Source organism: Calypte anna, chromosome 7 (genome assembly GCF_003957555.1).
Source record: "Calypte anna isolate BGI_N300 chromosome 7, bCalAnn1_v1.p, whole genome shotgun sequence".
NCBI lineage: Eukaryota > Metazoa > Chordata > Aves > Apodiformes > Trochilidae > Calypte > Calypte anna.
In genome coordinates, this window is record NC_044253.1 from 4797722 (window position 1) to 4821598 (window position 23877).

Consider the following 23877-nt stretch of genomic DNA (forward strand, 5'->3'; position numbering starts at 1 on the left):
ATGTCTGCATTGTGCCTAGTTAATATTTCACAGGAATGCCATCAACTTGTTATAGAGCCCAAAGGATTTCTACATTTTTCTGACAGATGATCATGATTCCCATCAGTGCACTTAATGCCAACATCTGTAGGGTTCCACCTAATTTGGGAAACAAATATATTCTGTCCTGGTCAAAAAATGAATACTTTGTATCTTTGAGGAAATGGTTATTACTTGAGGGTCATTGCAATTAAGTGGAGGACAGATTTTTAAAGTGGCAAAGCAGAGTCACAGGGGTTCCTTTTGGCTGCTGCTTCTAAATGCAAGTTGGCTGGGACCAACTTCTGGTCTTTGTAATACAGTGAAATAAAATGCTATTGATAAGAGCTCGGAGTAAAAAAAATTAAAATAAAGTGTAAATATTCTCATAACTACAGACTGTGGAAAGCTTTGGTCATCCTGTCTGTGATTTATGGGTCAGGACTGTTGGGAATGTATGGTAACAGCTTTATATCTTCATAACTTCATTTAAGCTCCACTATAACTTAAGACCAAACTATTTTGTGCCTTTATTGGTCCTCAGGGAAATTTTCTCCAAATTTAGCTTTTTTAACCTTCTTTACATTGACTTGCAGCCAGCTCGGATACTAATGCAGAAGGACACCTCTATTAACATTCATTTTTCCTCTGTCTCTTCTACCATCTTCAACAGGGAAAATATTCCTACCAGCCTTTACTTCATTCTGCTAAATAAATAAATTTCACTTGATCTCTCCTCTCCGTGATCTTCATTCCCCAGGTCACATTTCAGCAAGCTGAATTTCTTAATTATTCATGTGATGGACTAATACTCAAGGAAAAGTTATACTTGATGTTGTGCATGAATTAGTTTTGTGGATCCAAATCCAGCTGTGTGATGCCAATGCAGCCTCACTGCTCTTCTGCAGAAAATACACCAGAAGGCTGAGGGAAGACATCTCAGTCTGCCTTGATGAAATATTTGCATGCCTAGAGGAGGTAAAGAATCACTGAAAAAAATCTGAAAAATAAGTGTCTCGTGAGCTTTATGAAAATTAATTGTGAGAGCAGAAAGTGGGGGATTTCAGCTTCTGTATGATGGAAGAAATGCAACTTGAGTTTATTCGGAGATTGTTACTTTTGGAACAGCATAAAATGACTTTCCTATAACCTCTGTAGTTCTGCAGGTTTTCTTTTCTGTTATTTATCATTTCTAACTTATATAAAGCAACTTTCTACATTAAGTGTTGCTGAATTTTAATTTTTGCAGTGCTTAAAGCAGTTACCTTCAGGGTTGAGGGAAAAAATATGGATTTTTTTTCATGATGTGGTCTTGTATCTTGGTGATGTTTGACCAAACCATGATTACAAAAACCTGTATTTCACCTGTCACAGGATGCTAGTTTTTAAATAAAAGGTTTGCTTTTTGAATGATAAATGTACTATTATGTACTGAAATGTCAGCCTTGAGATTGTCTTGGTCCTCTATTTTTTTTTTGACAAGATGAGGAAGCACAAGAGGGTCTATCACTGAATCTGATTAGAATAAAAATGAACTTGTAAGCCAGGAAAGTGAGTCTGAACCACTTTATTAGAATCAGCCCTGAGTTAAACAGGAGTGATGCTGCATTTGGTTTTGAATGATGAATAGGACTTCAGTTTCAAAGGTTATTTGCTCTATCTACTTGGTGCAAACTTAATGTTGCACTGATAAAAGGTTCCTTCTGGGTCACCTGGTTCCTCTGTGGATTTGAGATGTACAGAGGTCCAGTTTTTAAGTGTGTACAAGCCATTTCACACAAGCTGGCTAACATACAAAAATCCTTGGCTCTTTGTTTTGCCTTCATCCTGGTGATTTTAATATTTTTCAGTTATCTCTCTTTTAATGACTGCCTTGTCTGTCTTACCTCCAGCATCATTTCATCTTAGATTTACTTCTTTAAGAACCAGTCCTGTGGTACTGTTGACCTTTTCCCTCTTCAAATGAGAGGCTTCTTTCCTCTCAGCACCTTTTCTGGGTGAAATAATGCCATTTGGTAGAAATTATAGGGAAGAAGGTGTCCAGTGACATGATAGGGCCAGGGCAGAAAACTGTGGGGACCAAACACCTTATATATACATATATATATATATATATACACACACACATATATATATATATATATAATTTTTTTCCCTCTAGGCTAAGATCAGTGGACTTTGGAAGAGTTATGTGGAAACACAGATTTTTAATGCATTCATCTTTGTAAATCATGAGAGGTTTACTCCCTAATGCTCACAAATACAGCAGTAAAATCCATTTGGAGTGGCAGGTGAACCTCTACAAGAGGTTTAAACAGGTCACGCATCTGCCAAAAGAGGGGAACTCTGGACCTGGCTCTACCTCCTTGCTCCTCAGAGTACCTTGTGCCCTTTTTAGCTAAAATGGATTCCAAGTGTGGTATTTCTGAGTGAAGAAAAGCAAGGGAAAGTGCTGCCTGAGGTCCAGGCTGGGGCAAAGAGTTGTTCTGGTGTGGATCTCCATCAGCATGGCAAGAGGTGGGAAGAGAAGTCATCTGCATGGCAAATAGAAACCAGTGGTCAAGAGTAGTTTTAAAATTATTTATTTTGTAAAGCATAACATAGTTTGGATGTTTATGCCTTAGTCCATGGGAATGATGTGCAGAGATCTGAACAGAACTTTGAACCTGAAGCTCCTTGGGCCATGAGCTACAGCTGAGCTGGCACCTCCGGAACTCTGATTCTGCCCCCCTGGTGACTGCTGAAACACATAAATATCCCAGCTGGAGGTAAAAGTTGTGACCATCTTTATTTGATTTACTATTTTGTCATATTTGAAGAATAATGGTAAATTTCTAGGTCCATTTAGCAAGGCAGTGAACAAAATGTTGTATGATTTGGGCATCTTATCCTATTTTTATTCAGATTTTTACCTTGGGTTTCAAAACAATGAATGTGTTGAAGTGTTTGCAGTATTGCAATGTAATCCTTCTCTTTCATTGAAAGGGAGATTTCCAAAATACTTTAAATTATCCACTCATTTAAATGTGGGTCTCATAGGGTCCTCCAAATAATTTCACATGTGATTTTCTTCAAAAAGAGACATAAAGTTTATTTTTCTTGTCAAGTTACCCTTAAAACTCTTGGGTTTTTTTCTGTTACACATACCTTCAAAGATTTGAAAGCTTGTTGCTGAAGTTTTATATCTATTTATGATAGTGGTCATTACAAGGTAGCAAATCACACACAAAAAAAATCCCTTTTGCAGATGCATAAAGCAGCTTTCAAAGCATCCTGAGTATGTATCCATCATAAATTCCTGTAGTCTTTAATCTTTGGAAATATCTTCAAAACCATTAGTGATTTTTTTTTCTGTAATGGTAGTACAAGATAAAAATAATAAATATATATATAAATGTTTTAAATGTATTAGAAGTGGAAGTACATTGGGACTGGGTGGGGAAATAATAACAGTGTTATCAGCCAAGTAGAAGGTAAATGATGAAAAAATTATTGATTTATTAATTCCTTAGCCTTGTTTCAGTTAGACTTGGTTTAGTCCCTGTCAGTATTCCAGTCTCATGATTTTGTTTATTTACCAAGAAATTCCTTGCAAGGTGATTAATATTCTTTATACCTTAATAGCTTAATGAGAAATATATTTGACAAGTGTAAAACAGCCATTGGAAGGGGTGGGGGTTGGTCTCTTTTGCCAGATGACTTTCAACAAGACAAGAGGGCAGGGTCTTAACTTGTGCCAGGGGAAGTTTAGGTTGGATATTAGAAAGAATTTCTTTACGGAGAGAGTGATCAAGCATTGGAATGGGCTGCCCAGGGAAGTAGTGGATTCTCCATCCCTGGAGATACTTAAAAAGAGACTGGATGTGGCACTCAGTGCCATGGTCTAGCAACCACAACTGTGGTTCGAGGGTTGGACTCGATGATCTCAGAGGTCCTTTCCAACCCAGCCAATTCTATGATTCTATGAAGAAAAGTCAAAAGCTGTGTGGACTCCTCTTAAGATGAGCAGATGAATTTTGTTGCAGATCTCAGAGTTTAGATATATGAAAGGCCTGTCTGAGATGGCAAGGGAGGATTTTCTTCCAGCCGTGATGGTCTTTAAATGCACACAACAGTCAAGCCATACAAGTACTTGATATTAATTACATTGACACAGCTTCCTAGACTAATTGCAATCCGTAAGTGATGGTGTAATATATCTCCAGGTTAATTAAGGAACAAGGTTTTTACCACACTTCTGAAGTGGAAGTAAATACACAAGTGTTTGGAGATTTATTTTTTTTTTTAGGAAAAAGTGAGCCTTAGTTAGTAGTTCTTCAACACGTTTCAGTGAGCCATATCTGTATTTTAAAATCTTTTTTTTTTTTTGGTTTTAGATAAAAAAGAATAGGTGCCACCACTCAGTTTCAGGTGTGCTTCCTGTGAAATGGCACTTTAAATCTACTTGAGCATTGTTACTGAAAAAACCCAGTTTAGCTCTTAAGTGATATTAATAGGAATAACCCTCAATGACATGAAGTTGGCAAGCCAGGAGTTGCAGCTGTTCTCGGCAGTAGTGGTAGTAACAAAGATAATTAATTGTTTTTTCCCTAGGAGATATATTTAGATAGTGCAATCTAAATATTCCATTCCCTGAGCCCTAATTCAAGCTTTTATTTGTTCTGCAACTCCAGTAAGTGAAACTAAAGCTAATGTTTTCTGACTGTCATGTCATAATGAGCTATTGCATATAATGAGCAGTAGCATATAAAGAGATTCTTTTAATTATATTATTTAAGATATTTATTATGCAAGCCTTCAGATGATGACTTCAGCATCAGACTTATTATTTTAGTTTACCAAAACCAAAAGTTTTGTAGGAGTTGGTTTATGAGAGCCAGTACTTCACCTGACCCCAGCAGTACTGTACAAAGCCTTTCTCATTGAATGTGGCAGAGTTTTAGACAGGAAGTATTATTGAGTGAAGAAAGCTTCATCTGCAAAGAACTCACAGTCAGCATTGTAATCCTCCTGGATGATTAAAGAATTCATCAGGGCTCAGTCTTCAGGCACTGAAGCACTCAAGGATGCATTAATGACAAGGTAAAATGTTCAGCCCTGTGGTGTAGGAGAGCTCTGCCAGGCTCAAAATCTTTTTGCTTAAAACATTGTTCTAAGTGGTCACCAGTCCCCAAGGGTGCTTCCCCCAGAGAAAACCCCAAATTGTGATGACCATTGAAGGACTCAGCACACCATGGTACCTGGAATGAGGCAGCAAGTGCCTCTGCCATCCCGTTCTCCATGGGCTGTCTTGTAAGACAACCTGTGCTGACTTCTTGGTTCTTGAAGCTGTGGTAGATACACCTACAGGAATGTCTATTCATATGCTTTAGGTATGTGGGGGGTTATTAACACTTATTTTAATAGGGGTTGTAAAACTCATGCATTTAAATGTTGTTCTATAAAGAGCCCTTGTTCTGAGCAAGGGTTTCTTTCACTAGTTATTTATTTCCCAAATGAGCAGTTGCTTGTGTAGGTATAATTTTGTCTCCACCAATAACATCCACCCTGAAAATGCAACATGCAGAGGATGCTCTAATGCTTGCTGCCACAGGATTTTTTTTATTACAGGTTTAAAATCTGTGTACCTGGAAAAACCAGACTCTGGGGGGGGGGGGATGGAGGTGGTGCTGTGGTCTCTAAGGCAAAGCAGGTGCCCTCCAGCAGCTCCCCAGACACATTCCTTCACAGTCAACTTAGGAGGCCTCACTTAAACTAATATAGCACCAAAGTAAACATTTACCTTTGTGATGTAAATATTTCTTAAGCTAACTGTCCATTTATTTGCACTGCTTGGTTAGGGAGACAGACTTGGCAGCAGGAGAAGCTGTCATTTATGAATAGAGTGAAGCTCTTATTTTCACTTGCATCTTAAATGAAATCTAAATTATACATCATGCCTTGCATACAGCAGAAGTAATGGGTATAATGAGAAAATGATTGCATGTGATCAGTGGCAGCAGTGATTTATTTGAATGGTTTGCCCTGCATCTTTCCTTCAGCCTACTGCCCAGAAAAACTACTTAAGGTGGATGGGAAGAGGTTACTTGAGTCAATCAACTGAGATATTTCAGACCCCCCTTTCTCTGGATCAGCCCATTTTGGTTTGACCATTATATGACTGGAACATTGGTTGCTTAAAATGCACGTTAAAAATATTACACAATCTGTGTTGGCATTCAGATCTTGTCAACATCAGTGGGTTTGAGAAGTAAAATTGCTTTTGCTGCTGCCCTAAAATCCAGTGGACTGCTCTTAATGAATCCTTAGCTGGGGGAAACTTAGAAATATGATGCCATAAGTAAAGATAAAGTACTAAAATTTGTTAGTAGCACTGTGACCATAGATCAGACCAAACCAGCTCTTTCTGGGAGTACATGTCCAGGTACAAATGTGTTTCCAAGGAATCATAAGGATTTTGGCTGCCTCCATGATTTAACCCAGTCACTGAGGTTCTGTAGAGCTGCTGCAAGGAATAATTAATGCAGTCCCAAGGGTCAGGACTTCCCTGACTCAATCACTTCAGAGTAAAGTTCTGCTGCAGAGGTCCAAAGCCCCACACCTGTCTTCTGGGGAGAACTGGCTGGTGGTAGGGTTCTGCATCTCTTTCTTTCCTGCTGCTAGAATATAATTAAAGTTGCTAAAAATACATGCTTCCTAATATTGTTTTTTCTGCATAGGCATCTGCTGTTATTCTGTCCTCAAGAGAGGAGATGGTATAAGGATGAATGCTATTTAATTCTTATTAAGTGCTCCATACTCTATAGAAATGAGAGCTTCTTATTTATGGCATGATCCAAAGTCCACTGAAGTCTTTTAATAATTTAAAGAAATTAAAAAAAAATCAGAGGAACCTGCTGACTTTATTATTTTTATAGACATATTTTTAGCCATCAGATGAGAGGAGACTTCTGAACTCTGAACTATCAGTTTCATGCTAGCCTGTGAGAATTCACATTTTTAGTGCTAAGGAAATTAGTGGAACAAACAGGGGTATAATTACTGTGCTTTTACAATGCTGACATCATACCTAATTATGGTTTAATCTACAGAACATACTGTTTGTTTAATAAGTCCCAGCAGAGGTAGCTCAAGCATATGTTTTCACATCACCTGGAGGTAGCTGGGAATGACTGTGGTAACACTGTCAGGAAAGTGACAGTTTACAAGATTTTAGATATTTTACAGTATATATGGCATGGCTTACCATTAAAATGCATGAAATCATTTAAAGGTAAGTAATAATAATCATTTAGAGCCAAAGTAGCTCATTGCAAAGAGAGTCTTTGTTCCCCTTTATAGTAAAACCAAGGCATCATTTTTTTAGCACCATCTCAGTAGCTGGCAAAGCTGATGATCAAATCTTCAGCACCCCTCCTGGTGAAGTGAGACCTGGTTATTGGTAACAAAGGTTAAACATTGATCATCCTTTTGACCTGTGAAAATGATGGTATCTGCAGGTTTTATCCTGAGCTTAGTACTCGAGGATGTTTTTATTTAAAGCTGCTCTGTTTTTCCTGAATATGAAACTTTTGGTTTCCTCTCCTGTCTCCTCAGCCATCACTTGAATTTTAATTACTTCCCCGCATGTGGAAAGTCTCAAATAACCTAAAAGATTTTTTTTGAGAGAGGAGAGTGGGGACCTAAGTTTGTATTTGTGATGGTTGAACTCCAGCTGGTCTTGTTGTAAGGTGGGACCTTCTCTGCTACAGCTATTTATTCAGGTGCCCACTGACTCCTTGCTCAGCACATGAGGGTTCTGAGCCTGGTTTCCATGGCTGCAGTGGAAATTTTGAAAAGCTGGGATTGTCTTGGCCACCATTCAATCCTCAGACACCAGGACAGTTTTAAGAAAGCAGTTACATTAAAACCAAATTTTTTATCCTTGGTTTCTGTGAAGCTAAAACCTTTAGCACATGTTTAGAATCCTTCATACCATTATATCAATTCTATTCTTGAAGCTGTCTTTAATTTTCTAATTGACTCTTTCCATTCTCTTGACCACTGTGTGTGACACAAATAGCCCAAGGGATGGTAGGGGTCTGCAAAAGCTGATATAGGAATACTGCCTTTTAATCCTCCCTGAGGATGTCTCCTTTTATCTAGTGTCCATATGTATTGGCAATATATTAAATACATTTTTTTTTTATATCCACAAAGTTGCTTGATAACGTGGTACTAAAAATTGTCTTAATTTTCCATTATATCTGTTCTGATATCTTTTCTACAATATTTTTTGGAAATGCAAGGTAACATTTATGAAGGATAGTAGAATTTCAACTTAAGCCAAAGAACTAATTGTCTAAATAGGTGATTTTTTGGTTTTAGTTTGCCTTCGGATAATTTAGTACTTAATTTAGATACATGATAGATTAAAGTTTTAATTTCTCAAAGTATTCAATAAATTTTGTTGTATTTTTGGTATAACAATAAGTAATTCTGGGCAATAGTGCTTGGTTTTCCTTGTATGAGGAACTGCTGATGATCCTAGAATGCAACCTAAGATGAGCTCAATCCTTCAAGGACACTCTCGTCACGGGTGGCTGATTCTTAACTTGTTTTAAAAATAAAAGTTTTTGTTATCAGTCCATACATGAGGCCTGTGATGGTCTTCTCATCCTTTTATCAACTCAACTTGTCTTCATAGTGTCAAAGCTTTGACTATTTCCTTCTTCTTTCCAAGGAGCAAATGGCCAGATGTGCTCGTTAATCCTCTGTGTCATTACTCAAGGCACCAATAACTCACCCGGTGCTGTTCCTGCTGTCCCCTGGGGCTTAATAAATCCAAGCAGGGGAAGTTTCAAAACTTGTTTGTAGGTAGCTGGGTGACACTCTGCTGTTCTAGGTGATGCAGTATGTGTATTTGTTGGCTATATTTTTACAAAGCAGAAAGGTGCTTCAGATAGGAAGCCCATCCTTTACTTTGATGTGATCCTTCTTGGTAACATTGGTGGTGCAGACAGGATACAAGCTGTCCTTGTAAATATAATTTAAAATTTTCTTATTGTAACTCTTCACTAAAATACTATACCTTCCTACCTCTCAATAACATGTTTGCATACTCAGGTATTTGCCATTTAAGTCATACTGACAGCAGCAGCTAAAATAACAATACATTGCTCTCTAGTGGTGTAAAAACTATTTTTTTCAATGAATGCATTTCTAAATTATACCTTAAATTATCAGGCTTGTATCATGCTATCAAAAAAAAAAGTCTGACCTCAACTGCAGAAGATCACAATTTAAGTACTTTCCCCACTGTTAAATTGCAATTAAGCTTATATTAGGTGACCCTTTGGTGTGCCTTTGATTCTTGCAGTTCAACTTGGAACTGTTGGTTGGAGTTATTTAAAATAATGGATATGACTTCAGTACAGCCCAGCATTAATGTGAAGCCATTTGTAGAGCTGGGGTAAATTTTGGAATGATTTATATGAAAAACAGGTTGGATGTTGTTGCTGCAAGTTTCTAATGTTAGTATCATGTTTTTAATATTTTTTTGGAGGTTTTTTGGTATTAAAATTATGCAGCATCTAATTTGAATGGAATATTTAACCCTGGTATTAATTCTCTCCTTTTAGTTGTGTATGTAGGCTGTATTTAGAAATAATTTGAACTTGGTTTTCTGCTAGTTCTTTCATCCCTTTTATCACTGAGTTTAGTATAAGGATATCTTAGTCTTTAACCCTATGTCCCTTTAGATTAATTAATCCAATATAAAATGAGCATCTATTAAACGTGTAGTTGCTTATGGTAGCAGATCTGGCTGTTTCATACAAATCCCTTGTTGCACAAAGCAAAACCCTCATATTTAAGACTTCTCTGGACATTAAAATATGAATTATATCATAAACTTCAGTCTGCTATTGAAACCTCTTCATATCACTTTGTGTCAGTTCAAGTGGGATCGTTCCGAGGTGTTTGGTGGCAGCAGCCTTGCCACTCCTGACTATGAGAGGACAGTAGGACAGGGCTTCCTTCCCAGCTGAAGAAGTATCTTAATTTTTGTTGTCTTCTGATACATTTTTCTCCCAAGAATTTGGCTTCCCCTTCTTCTGCTTTGCCCATCCTCCCTGTCATTACTCACTTTATTTCTGTACTCCAATTGCCTGCAAGCCGCAAGCTCCTCTACACCCCCCCCCCAGCCTTGTTACATGAATGGTCTTGGGATAAACCCCAGCTTTGCTATCCATCAAACTCTGCCACTGTCCCTGTGACACTGATAATGGTCAGCAGAGCAGTTGGTATTAAATGATGGGCAATGGAATGACAAGAGAGGGGGCAGAGGAAATGGAGAACCCCATCGTGCTGTGCTTCAGTGTGAGCTGCAAGAGGCAGTTCAGAGCTGGGTGAATATTCTCTGTTGTAATCACAGGTTCCCTGCTATGGCCAATGTGCTCTCTGTAAGAGTAGCTGAGTACTGGAATGGCTGAGGATGCAAACTTTACTGCCAGATTGAAGAGCTGCAGTGGTTACTGTCTTCTCAATGGGCCTTAGCAAGCAAGACTCTGCTTTGCATTGAAGGAGCTGGACTGGAAACCTTCAGGAGGTGGCTGCAAGTCCTGTTGGTTTTGAGGTTCTTTCCAGTCACTGATGAATCCCAATTTTCCCTGAAGCACATGGATGGGAGGGGAGGAGAGGAGAGGAACTGGGGAGAGAGAGGCCCACTGCATCCAAAAGAAGTAATGGAGTGTGTCAGCTCCTGAGATTTTTCTTGAATAAACCACCTACTTGTTGGAAGGCTCTGCCATTTAAGGATTAAACTGGGTGGCACAATAATGAAAAAGTAATTTTTGAACAAAAGGAACAAAATTCTTCTGAGCCCTAAAACAAAGCAAACAAGCAAATCAACCACCAGTAGTAAAAAAGCCATTTATCTAGGGAAAAAGAGTAGAAAGCAAAGAAGATGCTTCTGGTCAGTCCAGGTGCTATATAATTCTTCTCATACTGCTTTAGTTTTTTTTTTTATCCTATAAGATAACTTGCTGGTTATAATTTTTTTTTTTTTTAATTTTCTTTTTTTTTTCCTTTTTTTCCCCCAGTTTTAAGTATAACTTTATTTTCCCATTATGCAGTCATCTGAATTATGTACAGGTAACCTAGGTGTTTCTTTCCTTCATGAAGTTACCTACATTTTAAAAGAAGACTTTAAACTTTTATTCAAACTGTTGATAAACAGAGCATAATATTTTATGCCCATAGTGTTCAAAGTATCTTCAAATATTGCAGCAGTTTAGTGTGTGCTTTTCCCCCATTGCTTGGGCAGATGTCATTCTGTTAGAGTTGGAAAAAATCAAAGGAAATTGTTTTGTTATGTTTTACCTGGTAATAAAACTGATGAATGAAAACAATTAGAACATTGATTATCCTTTGATAAGTGAAAGTTATCTAAATTCATTATCATCCAGTATTTGCTAAAAGTGTTAGTCTGAAAATTCACAATGCTAAAACATCTGCTCAACAGAAGACTCATCAAAGGTATTGTAATAAGTTATGAATGTTTTTTGCTTTCAGAAGAGAAAATACTCTGGTTTTTATGTAAATAATTTATCTCAAAGATTTCCATCCTACATATAAAAAAAAAAAAGAAGCAATTTTGCTGTGAAAACATTTCAATTCATTTTGGAACCTTTTACAACTACCGATGTTAAAGGTGTATCTTGGAAATATCTAAGCTAAAACATCCAGCACTGGTAGGAGATGAAAAAGATTCATTTGAAGTCCTGCTTAGAGTGAGTGTCTCTCCTGCTGCTCATTTCTTCTGCTTTCCAGGAGTTTGTCTGACAGACCTTCTAAAGTTTCATTCTGGGAGTGGCTGAAAGTGTTGGTCTTTTCTGAGCTTCCTGAAGAGGCAGCAAGTGTGAATTTTTACAAAAAATGCATTAAGCAACACATCTCTTCTGGAATTTCTTTTGCCTGTGGAAATTTGTGGGTTTTATTAAGGTATATCCTTGGACTAGGCAGTACAGAGTGTCCTCATAGATGAGATTTTGGGTGAAGGTTCATGACAAGATCCTAAAAACTTTTTAGAGGAAATTTTTATTTATGTGTTAATTGAAAAACAAAATTCAGTTGCAACCATTTCCTCCTGCTGAGGATGCTTACACCGGGGCAGATGAAATGCTAAGGTGATGGGCACGTGGATAACAGAAATAAGGTGGAGAGGTTCAGAGCTTTTCATATTCCATATAAATGGTTTCTGCAATGAAGTGTTTTGCTTTGTGACATGGGAAGGACAGAAGACTCCTTTCAGTGGAAACCTTTGAGGATTTTCCCCAAACCAGAGCATTTTTGCTCACATTCACCCTGGCTCTGCTGCCAGCAGCTGAAAGAACACATGGGGTTTCAGGGCTTCCTACACAGAGGGTTAAGGGATGGTCACTTGGAGCCTCCATCTGACTGCAACATTCAGTCTAAATCTGTTTGGAATGAAGGACAACTTCACCATGAGGACTGTTTGCATGTTTCCTGCTATTTTCAAGGAGGTAAAAAATAATTGTGAAGAACTGGTCTGGTAGTGAGCTTGTTAGGACTTCAGCTTCCTTTCTATATAGGGCTTCTTGGAGTAGTGTTTGGGAAATGACCAGATTACAGGTAATGTTTCTCTCTTAGTATATCTCTCTTGTATTAAAGAAGTCATCTGGCTCTACTGGAGTATTTTTGTGTCATTAGAGAACAGCAGTATTGTGTTATTTCATAGTTTGCTGAGATACATATTATTGTGTGACCCTTTGCTGATTAGGTAAAAGTGGTCTCAGGAATATTAGGGTCTTTCTCATTACCTGAATACTTCTTGGGTTTCTCTGTTGCTCAAGTGTGCCATATTAAGGCTGAATAGTAACCTTTTCTGGTTCAAATCCACAAAAGGAGGAGGCTTGGGGTCAGCCCCTTTAATGGAAACTGTTTTTTTGTCAAAGGAAGAGGCTGCCCCTAAACCTGCCCACCTCTGAAAGCCCTTCAGGATTTATGTGGAACAGTGGATGTTCCTAATCATCTTGGAAATGCTGATCTCCAGTGATATTTGCTCAGCCTGACCAGGTGTAGTAGCAGTGAGCAAGTCTGAAAAACGTGGAGAGTTGTTGTAGCTGTGTGGTGTAAATCAGGAATTTGAGTGTGAATAATTATGGACTAAGTTATGGGCTAGGAAGTGTCTGCTGTCAATCCAAAAAACTGCCTGGACTCTAAACAAGTTGTCTGTGGCCTTGTTGGGGTGAAAAGGTGCATACTGAGGAAAGGTTACCTTGCATGTGGTGTGTAAAGATGTGTAGCATAAACTGAACATATGGTGCTTTTAGTGCCTGCTACTTGTGCATGTGGATAAAATCAGCAGTTTATTAGTAAGTGATGTGTAAGCTGTAGTTAATATGTCAGGAACTTAGTAAACACACATAAACCATAAATATTCCTTTGTAGGAACGCTGTATACATATGAGCACACCCACAGCTGGTTAAGCCTTTTTGCAGAAGCATAAATAAGGGTGTTGTATATTCCCAAGGGAGATTTTAGGCTCCTCTGACTAAAACTTACCAACTTTTAACACATCATTGTATGGAGCTGGGCAGGACAGAAATAAATGGTAACATTTTTTTTTGGTAAAAATCTGTTTATTGTTCAGCAAGATTAATTCCAAGGATTTTGTCTGTAATGCAGTGTGGCCAAAATGTAAATGTTTTTACAGTATGCTGGGCTCTAAAAATACAGATTTAACTCAAAAGGGTCTAACAGGTTGGAAGAGTATTATATAATAGCCTGAGAAGTCATAAGTAAGAAGTGCTGTGTGTGCTCTTTTTTCCCATCTCCTCTTCAGTTACAGTAATTTAGGTTTTAACAGATGATGAATTCTAGCATAAATTACTACCAGAATATACATTCCAACTTTTGAGTAAATTTTACAGAAATTAATCTGCAAACCCTTCTGAGTTTCAGTGAGACATCAAAGAAAATCCCAAATGGAAAACATGTTTTTGAGAGGGGGGTGGAAAAAAGCTCTGAGTTCTTAAGCTCTTGTAATGAAGCTAATTTAATTAAAGTCAAAGCAAAACTAATCAAGAACTTTAAAAATGCAAATTTTTCACTGCATAATACCCCCAAAACATGGCAGAAAAGGCTTAGTGTCATTGGAAAGAGTTCCTGGTGATGCAAACAGGTGGTATGGTCACCAGTGGGTTTGAATGAACTTGTACAGCTGGATTAGTTTGACCACTCTTATTGACCTTTCCACTCCTGCTCCAGAAAAATTTGCTATTTTGGCAGTTAATTCCCTTTATTTTCTGGGAGTTATCCCTGAGTACTCAGCTAGGGACATTCTGAACATTTGTACTGTTTTTTTAGTCATGTTTCCCATGGTTATTCCATGGTTTAATGCTGGGCCAGCAATTAAATGATTGTCATCTTGCCATTCCCATATAAAAAAGGAAAGCACGTTTACACTCACATCCCTCAATTCTATATGCAACTTCTCCTGCTTTTTTTCTTTCTTGAAAAAGGAGAGGAAATTGAAAATTCCCAAATTTTTTATTTCACTTGAATCATGGTAAAAATTCATCTATTTTTTTTTTATGAGTGCACTGTTGAATAAAATTAATGAATCACTTTCACTTCAAGTTAACTTTACTTTCAAAAAAAGCTCTTAAAGATTTTGGGGTTTTTAATTGTTTTTATCCTTAAACATTAATTTTTATAGTGCTTTATCATATAAAATTATTGAACAGCTTCCATGTGAATGTGTTTGCACACATGATGAGTGTTTATTGAAAGCCTAATGAGCATCTCCTTGCTCTCACAGATCAAGATGTTGTTAGGCTGAGTTTTGTTCACTTTGAAGAGCATTGCCAGATGGAAGCCCTGGGTTTTTTGGGCTCTCAGGTGTTCTTGGCAGATGGAGATGGGAGTCCTCTGAACACAGCACTCCAAGCAACTGCTGCCTGAGGGGGGGTATGGGGTCACCTGGACCCTGGCACATCCATGGAGTTCCCAAAAAATGAGCTGCTGAAAGTGGGGATGCTGCAGGGAAAAACCAGAAATCCACTCTGTGTGTCTGGTTCCTTAATGAAGGCAGATATTAATTAGATTCCCAGTGAATCATCTACATTCTCATGATAGAACTGAAGCAGCACTCAATTATAGAAATGTTATCTCCTGTATAGTTCTTTTCAAGAACCCCTCTGACCTGCTTTTCATAATTGCAGTCCCTCAAATAAGAAGGATCCAGATACCTTTGACCTCTGCCCATCAATGTGATCCTGAGCAGAGACCTTTATCAAGTATCATTTAGGAGATGAATGTATGTTTACAGAGGCACTGCCTTATTAAACTAGGAGTATCCCTGTAGTAGGCAGACATTGGCCAGTGTCTTCTGGTTTTTCTTGGGTTTTTTGTTGGGTTTTTTTGCCTTTTTTCCTTATCTATTAACACCACAATGGAACTTTGAGTTGAGTATAATTGCATACATTGTAGTTAGTTTTCTGATAAAGATTTTGATTTTTTTTCTTGTAGAAATACACTCAGCTTTTGGAAAACAAAACAAAACAAAACACCAAAACAAACCAAAAACAACAGCTTTTTTTGAACGTAGAAAGGTTGACTTGAATACAAAGACAGCAGCTTCTCTGTGAAACTTTCCTTCTAAGAGGCATTGCCAGGTGTTTGCAACATAGCACAGGAGCCCTCTCCTTAGGGAGGCAAAGCTTTCCTTTGCCCATAGAGAGATGATTTCTAACCATCTGCTCTCTATTTCAAAGAATTGGTATATTAAAAATGTGAATTTTCTCATCAGATGGGAGCCTGTCTGTGCAGCACACACACAAAGTGCAGAAGAGGAAACATTTTGGGTAGAGGTGTCACTGAAAACAAGCTATAAAATAAGGATATTTTAGATGAGCATTTTTTAAGAAGAGGTGGGAGGGGGTGGGTTTTTTTGGTGTATTTTGTTTTTTTTTTTTTTAAACAAACCTGCTTGCTAATTAGTGCATGTTTATGATGAACAGTTCCAGTTCCTTTTCCAAACGTAACAATTGAAAATAAAGATAATTCTATAGATAGGCAAAAGATAACAGCTTGAAAAAGCAGCTTCAGAGCCAAGAAAACCCTGAGTTTATATTTATCCACTTTATTCTAAACAAGATCTATTTTTCAGAGTGTTTTATAAGTTAGTGTTTTTTTCACTCCTATTTCTCAAGGTAGAGAATATAAAAAGCTTAGAACTCCATAATTCCTGTACTGTTGCATAAAATCAAGCAGGGATTTAATTATGTAGAAACAGTGAAATTATTTCAGTTTAAAAAAACATGGAAAGCAACCCTTTTTTCCCAATAAACATGAGCTGTGGATGAAGCAGCTTTTTAAAACCTGTGCCCAGTTGTGTTTTTTTTTTTTTTTCATAATCTTTGCCCAAAATGGGGAGAGAAAAGAAGATTTATTTGTGTAGACATATGTGACCATCTGCAGCTTTAGAAAACCTGGTGCAGTAAGAGGCAAGGGACAGGCACATACAACAGCAGTGCTCACTGGCTGCTCTACCTATGTTCATCTTTTTCAAACAAAACCACAAACCCACAAAAAAAAACCAAAAAACAAACAAAACAAAAAAACAAAAAAAAAAAAAAAAAAAAAAAAAACAAAACAAAAAAAAAAAAAAAAACACCACACACAAAAAACAAAAAAGAGCATGATTCCTGATTTCCCCATCACCAACCTCCCAGGGTTGCCAGCCACTGTTCTGCCACTCTCATGGTGACAGGATGCTCCCCAGCTGAATGCCATTTCCTTGGGCATTTATGGTGTTCCTCAGAGGTTTCCATAGGATTGCTCTTTCCTAGGATTAAAGCATCGAACCTCATGGAATACTGAAGGGAAGAAAGGTCCTTGTCTCCCTGGTAGTGTGGCTTTACTGGTTCTCTTTTGCTCTGCATTAAATTTTACATTTGGAAGGGGGCAGCATCAAGGACTCAGCAGAAGAGGGATCATTCCTCTCACTGCTGGGGATTCTCCAGTATCAGGACTTCTGGACAGAGTTGAATTCAGACAATTTAGACAAAAAGCTGCTTTTCTGTGCATTTCTCTATGGTTTCATTGGCATCACTGTAAGGTTTGTTTACAGACTTGAATAACTAGGCTGAAATTCTTCATTGGCTTCAAATGGGATTTTCTGAACACTGGGCTCTGCTTGCTGCAGTGTATAATTAGACTTGGAGTATTACATTTTGGAATTAATGACAGCATTGATTTCTCCTTTTACCCAATTACTGTCATCTAGGGCTTAGGTAAAAATAAAAATAAAAATTTCTCTTTCTATAGGTATTTTGCATATGGGTAATTGAGTAAGCTTGTTTAGAACCAGTCTCTTGTGTGAACTTGACTTTTTATTTGTTTTCACAACTTCACATTTTTGTATTTATTCATTAATGTTGTTTTCACTTGGCTGCCAGCTTAGAAATCTGAAAAAAATACCATTTATACAAGTTTGGTCTTCTGAATCTTAAATCATGCAAGTTAGACATTTCATCTGGTTTTTTGTTATGTTTTTTTTTTTAGTCTGAGAAATGATTAGATTAAAAAAAAAAAAAAAGAGAAATGTTGGCTGGATACTAAGAGCATTTAAGTATTTCTACTGTGGTTCTGATACTTAAGGCAAGGTCATCAATTAAAAAAAGGAGTTCTTGTGTGGCGTAAATAAATGGATGTGGTTGATAACTGGTTGTGTGCTAGTTTTAGTAGTTCCAGTCAAATAATGCACAGAAGATGACAGCTCAGATCGTGCTACAAAGTTTCTATAAAGGAAGAGAAATTTATTGTAGGTTTCCAGAATGTTAAAAAAGCAAATTTTTTTTGTAAACAGTTCTTACAGCTTTTGCTCATAAGACTGTGTATCTTTGAAATGCTGGAACTTGTCTGACTTCCAAGATGTTTTTAAGAAGTGCTATCAAAGCAGGACCTTTAATCACCTCCTTGAAATATTTAAGCAAAACTGCTTCCCTCTGAACATAAACTTTTAATTAACTAACTCCCCCCTTTATTCTTATTTTCCCAAGAAAATAAACAACTTCTTCAACTGCTTGCTGTTGAATGAAAGACAAAGAACTAAAACAGAACAAAAATGCTGTGGTTCCTACAGAGTTCTAGAAGCCATGATGTAGGTGGTTGAAGCAACATGAAACTTTCCTACATCATAGGTGCAAGTTTGACTCATTTGAAACTGTGTCCATCAGTAATTTCACAGACTGACTGTGAAAGTGAGGTGTGTGCAGGTGAAACCCTGGGTTAATTCTAACAAAGTGGTGTTCCCCTTGTTATTTCTTAGAGGAATAATACATCCATGTCCCCAAAACTGTGCGATATAAACTGTAGTACCTGCAGGAGAGGTATTTTGTTCAGCAAGTCAGCTGAGTTATTCTGAGGAACAGGAGATTTCTGTTACCATGCTAATTGCTGGTTGAGGTATCAGACTCTGAAAGCTGTTTTAAAGCTTCCTGAAAAGTTGAAGCATTTAAATCACCAAGTTGCAGCCACCAGGGTCTTCCAAGAGAGCAGCTGGAGGTGTGCAGGGCACTTACTTACAGCTTGCAAATAGTGATAAGCAAAAAGTGCCAGTGTCTGTTGGCTTTTGGCATGAACTGAATGGATGGATAGATCTACAACTGGAACTGGACTTAATTCTCTTTTAATTTGGACTTAGTTTTCTATCTCTGTTTATATCTACTGTATTTTATACCTCTGTAACAGTGTTGACTCCAAGATATTTCTCACTTGTATCAGTGGAAAAATAATCAAGAAGCCTTTCCCCAGGGATCTGCAATGTAACCTTGTGGAAGGTGCTACAGTAATTTATGTATTGATAAAAAGAATATAATATATTGCACAGAGACTTTGTGAGCTTTAATTAACCTTAGAATGGTTTTACATTAATTAATGATGGAATAGTCTTGTGTTAATTACCTTTAGATCTCAAGGACATCAGACTTCGGTGGCTAAAACCAGTAAATAGCTTGGGTGTGCCAGGCTCCCAGAATTTCACTTTTTAAGACCATTCTCTTCAAGGTGCCTCAGTGTTGACCTTAAATATCTGAGCCTTATGGTTGCAGACGTGTTACTTGAACTATTAAATAGCTTTTAGATAAAACCAAGATGGGATTTAGCCATTAAAATACATACCTAAAGAAATAGTGATTATATATATTTTTTTTAAAAAAACCCTCTCTTTGATTAAAAAAATATGTTCTTGCAAATTTGATTACTTGAAACAAGACAAGAGGGCATGGTCTTAAGTTGTGCCAGGGGAAGTTTAGGTTGGATATTAGAAAGAATTTCTTTATGGAGAGGGTGATCAGCCATTGGAATGGGCTGCCCAGGGAAGTAGTGGATTCTCCTTCCCTGGAGATATTTCAAAAGAGACTGGATGTGGCACTCAGTGCCATGGTCTAGCAACCGCAACGATGGTTTAAGAGTTGGACTTGATGATCTCTGAGGTCCCTTCCAACCCAGCCAATTCTATGATTGTATGAATTTGAAAATATTTTCCGGGGCAGGAGAGGAAATGAGGTATGTTACTGCTAACAGTATGAAATTAGAGAGTTGCAGATTTCTGTCTAGTGAATAATTTTACTTCTTGGTGAAGTAGAGAAAAACAGAATTTCATGTCATTCTGTTTCATAGAATGAGCTTATGGTAATGCTGTTCATGCCTGGTTGGAATGGTTACAGTGAGCTCCCCCTGCAATGCTGCATCTTGGGTCTCTGCAGCCTGAGCAAGGGCATTGCCATTAGGTATTCCCTTTAGTTACTGCTTGACATTGTTGTTTGCTTTGATTTCTGACTTCAGAATCACTTTGTTTTTACTGTGCCACTTTCTTGCCCTTCAGTTTTAATCATTGCCTTGTAAACCATTCTTGTTTTCAGAAGAACATCAGCTGTGTGACACAGGAGAGTTTCTGTGTCACGACGGTGTGACGTGTGTCTCCCAGCACTGGCTGTGTGATGGAGAGCCTGACTGTCCTGATGATTCAGATGAGTCTTTAGAGACATGTAAGTAAAGAAGGAGCCAGTCTCATTTTATCTTACTTCTAGTGGTAGCATTTAGAGTTGCACTGACTATACCATTGAAAGGACAGATTCAATTAATGTGACTATTTTTTTTTTATAAATCGTGAATAAATCTTCATATTGAGGGTAACAGGTTCCATCCAGTGTGAGGGACAAAAGAAATGGAAGATGTTTTGTCCATGTACCATTTTGTAGCAGATGTTCTCTGTGCTGTCACCAAGCTGTAGAGGGAAGAGGCAAAGTCCAACACAGGAAAAATGTATTCCTCTAAAATGGAGGGAGATGAGATGGAAGGCAGCAGAGCAAAATGTTTTCAATGAAAGTATGAAAAGTGTGCAAACATCAAAGGGAGGAATAAAAGAAAAGGTAAAAACTAGGAAGGGGAAAGAAGCAAAGAAAGGAAAATGAGGGAAAGCTTTAAAATATATTTAGTTATAATAAAAGACCTTTGTGTGGTTTATATTTTTTTTTCTTTAATGTGGCTAAGAGCTTCTGAAGACCTGAGTGAAAACCTTACAGACTTTCTTCTTATCAACCTCGTAGACTGCTGATGAGGTGCTATTAAATCTGAATGTTCTCTTGTTTCCTGAGTTCTGAGGAAAATGAGGGAATTTCCTGATTTTATCCCCAGGATAATCACTTCATGTAAGAGAAGAACCATGTATTTTTTTTAATCAAAGCAATACTGTCAATCAGGGAGGCTAGAAATGGGGTTTCTTGCTAACTGGAAAGAAAGAATCATACATCAGACAGTATTTAGGAGTCTAATCTTTAAAATGAGGGACAGAAAGTCAAGATGTCTGGAAAAAAATTCTGTCTGAGCAAACATTGCCCCTGTGATTGCAGCCTTCCTCCTCCCCTGTTAGTTTTCTGGAACAGCTGGGAATGTTGCCTCTGGGGCTGTGGGGAGGGAGCTCTGATCAACAACCTTTGAAACGCTTCAGGAATCTGAAAACCAAAATATTGCAGTTGCAAACATGAGGTGAAGTTCAGATTTTATTACTGCACCATGGTTGGTTCCAGCCTGCTCTAGTGTTTTCAAGCATAATGTTAGTGTCTGCTATTAAAAGTTTTTCTTATTACTAATGAATAATGTGATAAGAGTGCAAAACCAGAAACACAAGCAGCTTTTAATTTGCCTCCTGACATTTATTAATAGTTCCAAATCCAGCAGCTTGCTCACTTGCTTGTAGTTTTCCACTCAAACTTTGTGTTTAATGTACTGGACCTGGTGATTTGTGTTCCATAATTTCATTTAAAATTATGGGATGATCTTTAAGTATATTGCTGACTTGAAAGGGGGAGATGGGGTAAGAGAACAACCCAATACTCTTCCTGACATCAGCAGACCTGGTCCTCTTGGAAATACCTTCCCTATTGCAAATGCAGTTTCTCCAGGGTGTCTTACTGAGGCTGTCCTAAGGCAAAGGTAAGAGTTAGCCTCTTGTTTTTATGCTTTTAGAGCAGGAAGGTGTTTGAATGCTTATGCATCTGATGAGCTGCTGGTTAATGAGGTCCCTGGGCAACACTTGACTGGGTTGAGACAAGAATCATTTCACGTCTTGTGCCCTGTCGTGCCCTTTCAGCTCAACTCTGCCCAGAACTCTTGTGTGAGAACCAAGCAACAGCACTGGGATGCTGGGGGAAACTTCCCCACATATTTGTTTTCAATTATGTTTTGGTCTCAATGGTTCTGTATTTGTTCAGTCAGCATAATTTACTGTCAACTATATTATTTCTTGAAATATGTGTATCTACTCCAGCTTCATCAGATAAGTTGTTTCTCATTAGAGATTAACATGATGTTCCTGAATTTTCTTGCTGATGCTTTGCATCACAGTATCTGTAAGGAGTTATAAACTACCTTACAAATACTTTTATGAAATATTTGAGGGCTATGTCATGTTAATGCCAGGGACACAGCACCTCTTAGTTTTTATCCACTGATTCATGTGTCTTTTTATTGATGAATGCAACATCTATTTGTCAGCTCCTTGCTGATTTATGCAAGATGAATTATTTGGTGTAGCCTGGCAGATACTGCTAAGTGTTCCTATAGCCATAAACAAGTGGAGTTGGGTTGATTTTCTGTGGATTTGTACCTAGTAATAGGGTTTTCTGGGTTGTAATAATGTGCAAGCATTGCCCAAAGCTTTTTCTGCAAGTAGAAGTTCCTCTCATCTTAGGGGATTTCCAGCTTTCTAAAAGGATGGAAATTTTCATGCTGCACTTTTTCCAATGTTTAGAATATGAAAAGTCTTGTTAATGACTCACCACCCAACCATCTATTTGCAGAAAACATCAAGCAAATAAATATCTTTGTGGCCTCTCTTTCCTGGTCATATTTTAACCAGGTATTGCAGCAGAACTTGAAAGTTATTAGGTTGTACAAACATATATGATACAACTCTGTCAGCTAATTTCCTCAAGAATCCACCTGAAATCATAGAATTATGTATGATTAATTAGCATTAGTAAAGAGATTGAGGATTGGACAGGAAGGAGGGAAGGTAATGGTCTTAGTTATCAATTAATTCAATTCAATTCATTCAATTCAATAGCAGAGACTGGGGCAGGGCTTTAGGCAGGGTCAGCTTCCATGGGCTCTCACTCCATGGTGGAGTTGTCCAGTTCCTGCCTGCCTGTCCATTTCCTGCCCTTTTTGTGTTGATACTTTCTGCCAGTAGTCTCTTCTTCCACTTCCCACTGTTCATTAGGTGGCCGTACAAATAGCCTGGTTAAACCAGAAGTGAATTCCTCTGTCACCAGCACCTGTGTTCTCTTTTGTTTTCTATGAGGTGTAATTCCTCTCTCAGCGGAGCTGCTGCTTTTGTACTGCCAAAGAACTTGATCCAGTAATCTGTAATGAAAAATGGTTTGAACAAAATTTGTTGCTTTTCTGTTAGGCAGTTGTTTGTTAGAAAATTGATTTAAAAAAAAAACCAACACAATTGCAATAAAACTCCTGACTGAGGAATTTGTGTCCCTTCTTGGGTGGTAAGTCCCTGGATTGTTCATAAGGGCTTTGCAAATACTCACCATTCAAAAATCAATTTACTTAACCTAATCAGATGATGCTAGGTTCTTCAGTAGGTTAAATCAGCAAGCTTGCTTCAAATCAATAGAACTCTATCAAATGCCCCAGAACCTGGCCAAAACTGTTTGACTTTTATGGATTCAAATGCTTAGAGGTCTTTCTGACTTTAAAAAGAAAAACCCACAGAAGTCTGCAGACTCATCTGCCAAACTCTTTTGGTGGGACAATTACAGAAGTCAAGTATACTGATGAGAAGCTTGGAGTTTAAAAAACATTGACAACCTTTAGTATCACCTAGTAGCTATTCATAATAGGCACTCAGGAATTGGAAACATCTCCTTAAAAGTGGCTTTCTTGGGAGATTTCTGTTTTGGTTTGGATTTTTTTTTTTTTTTTTGCTATAATTTTACCATTCTTGCCTCTAATATTGCTCTTAATCTGTAAGCATTTGCCTACCTCAGCAACTTTTATAGCAGCTTAAGTAGGGAAGGTCACTAATTATATCTCAAAGATCCAATTTGAAATATTGTCATTTTAGAGTACCAGTGTGTGTTACATTCCTCAGTTGTATCTCTGAATAATCTATTCCTCTCTAATTAAGCTGTGCAGTTGTCTAAGGAATATCAAGGGCTTCTGAAATGCAGACATTTAATTTGATGTACTATTACCTGCTTTCCTCCTTAACTTGATACTAACAGGGTTGAGATTTAAAAGGTAGATTAGCTAATGACTCCCTCCATTTAGTA

The 23877-nt window shown here is 37.7% G+C and overlaps 1 protein-coding gene across 1 annotated transcript in view; it reads left to right on the forward strand.

The window, feature by feature from the left end:
• The window catches only part of LRP1B (LDL receptor related protein 1B), a 637314-nt gene that overhangs the window by 148950 nt on the left and 464487 nt on the right, over positions 1–23877 (forward strand). The window contains exon 3 of the mRNA XM_030454074.1: positions 19951–20076. Coding sequence (XP_030309934.1) covers positions 19951–20076 — 126 coding nt within the window. The remainder of the gene's footprint in view (positions 1–19950; positions 20077–23877) is intronic.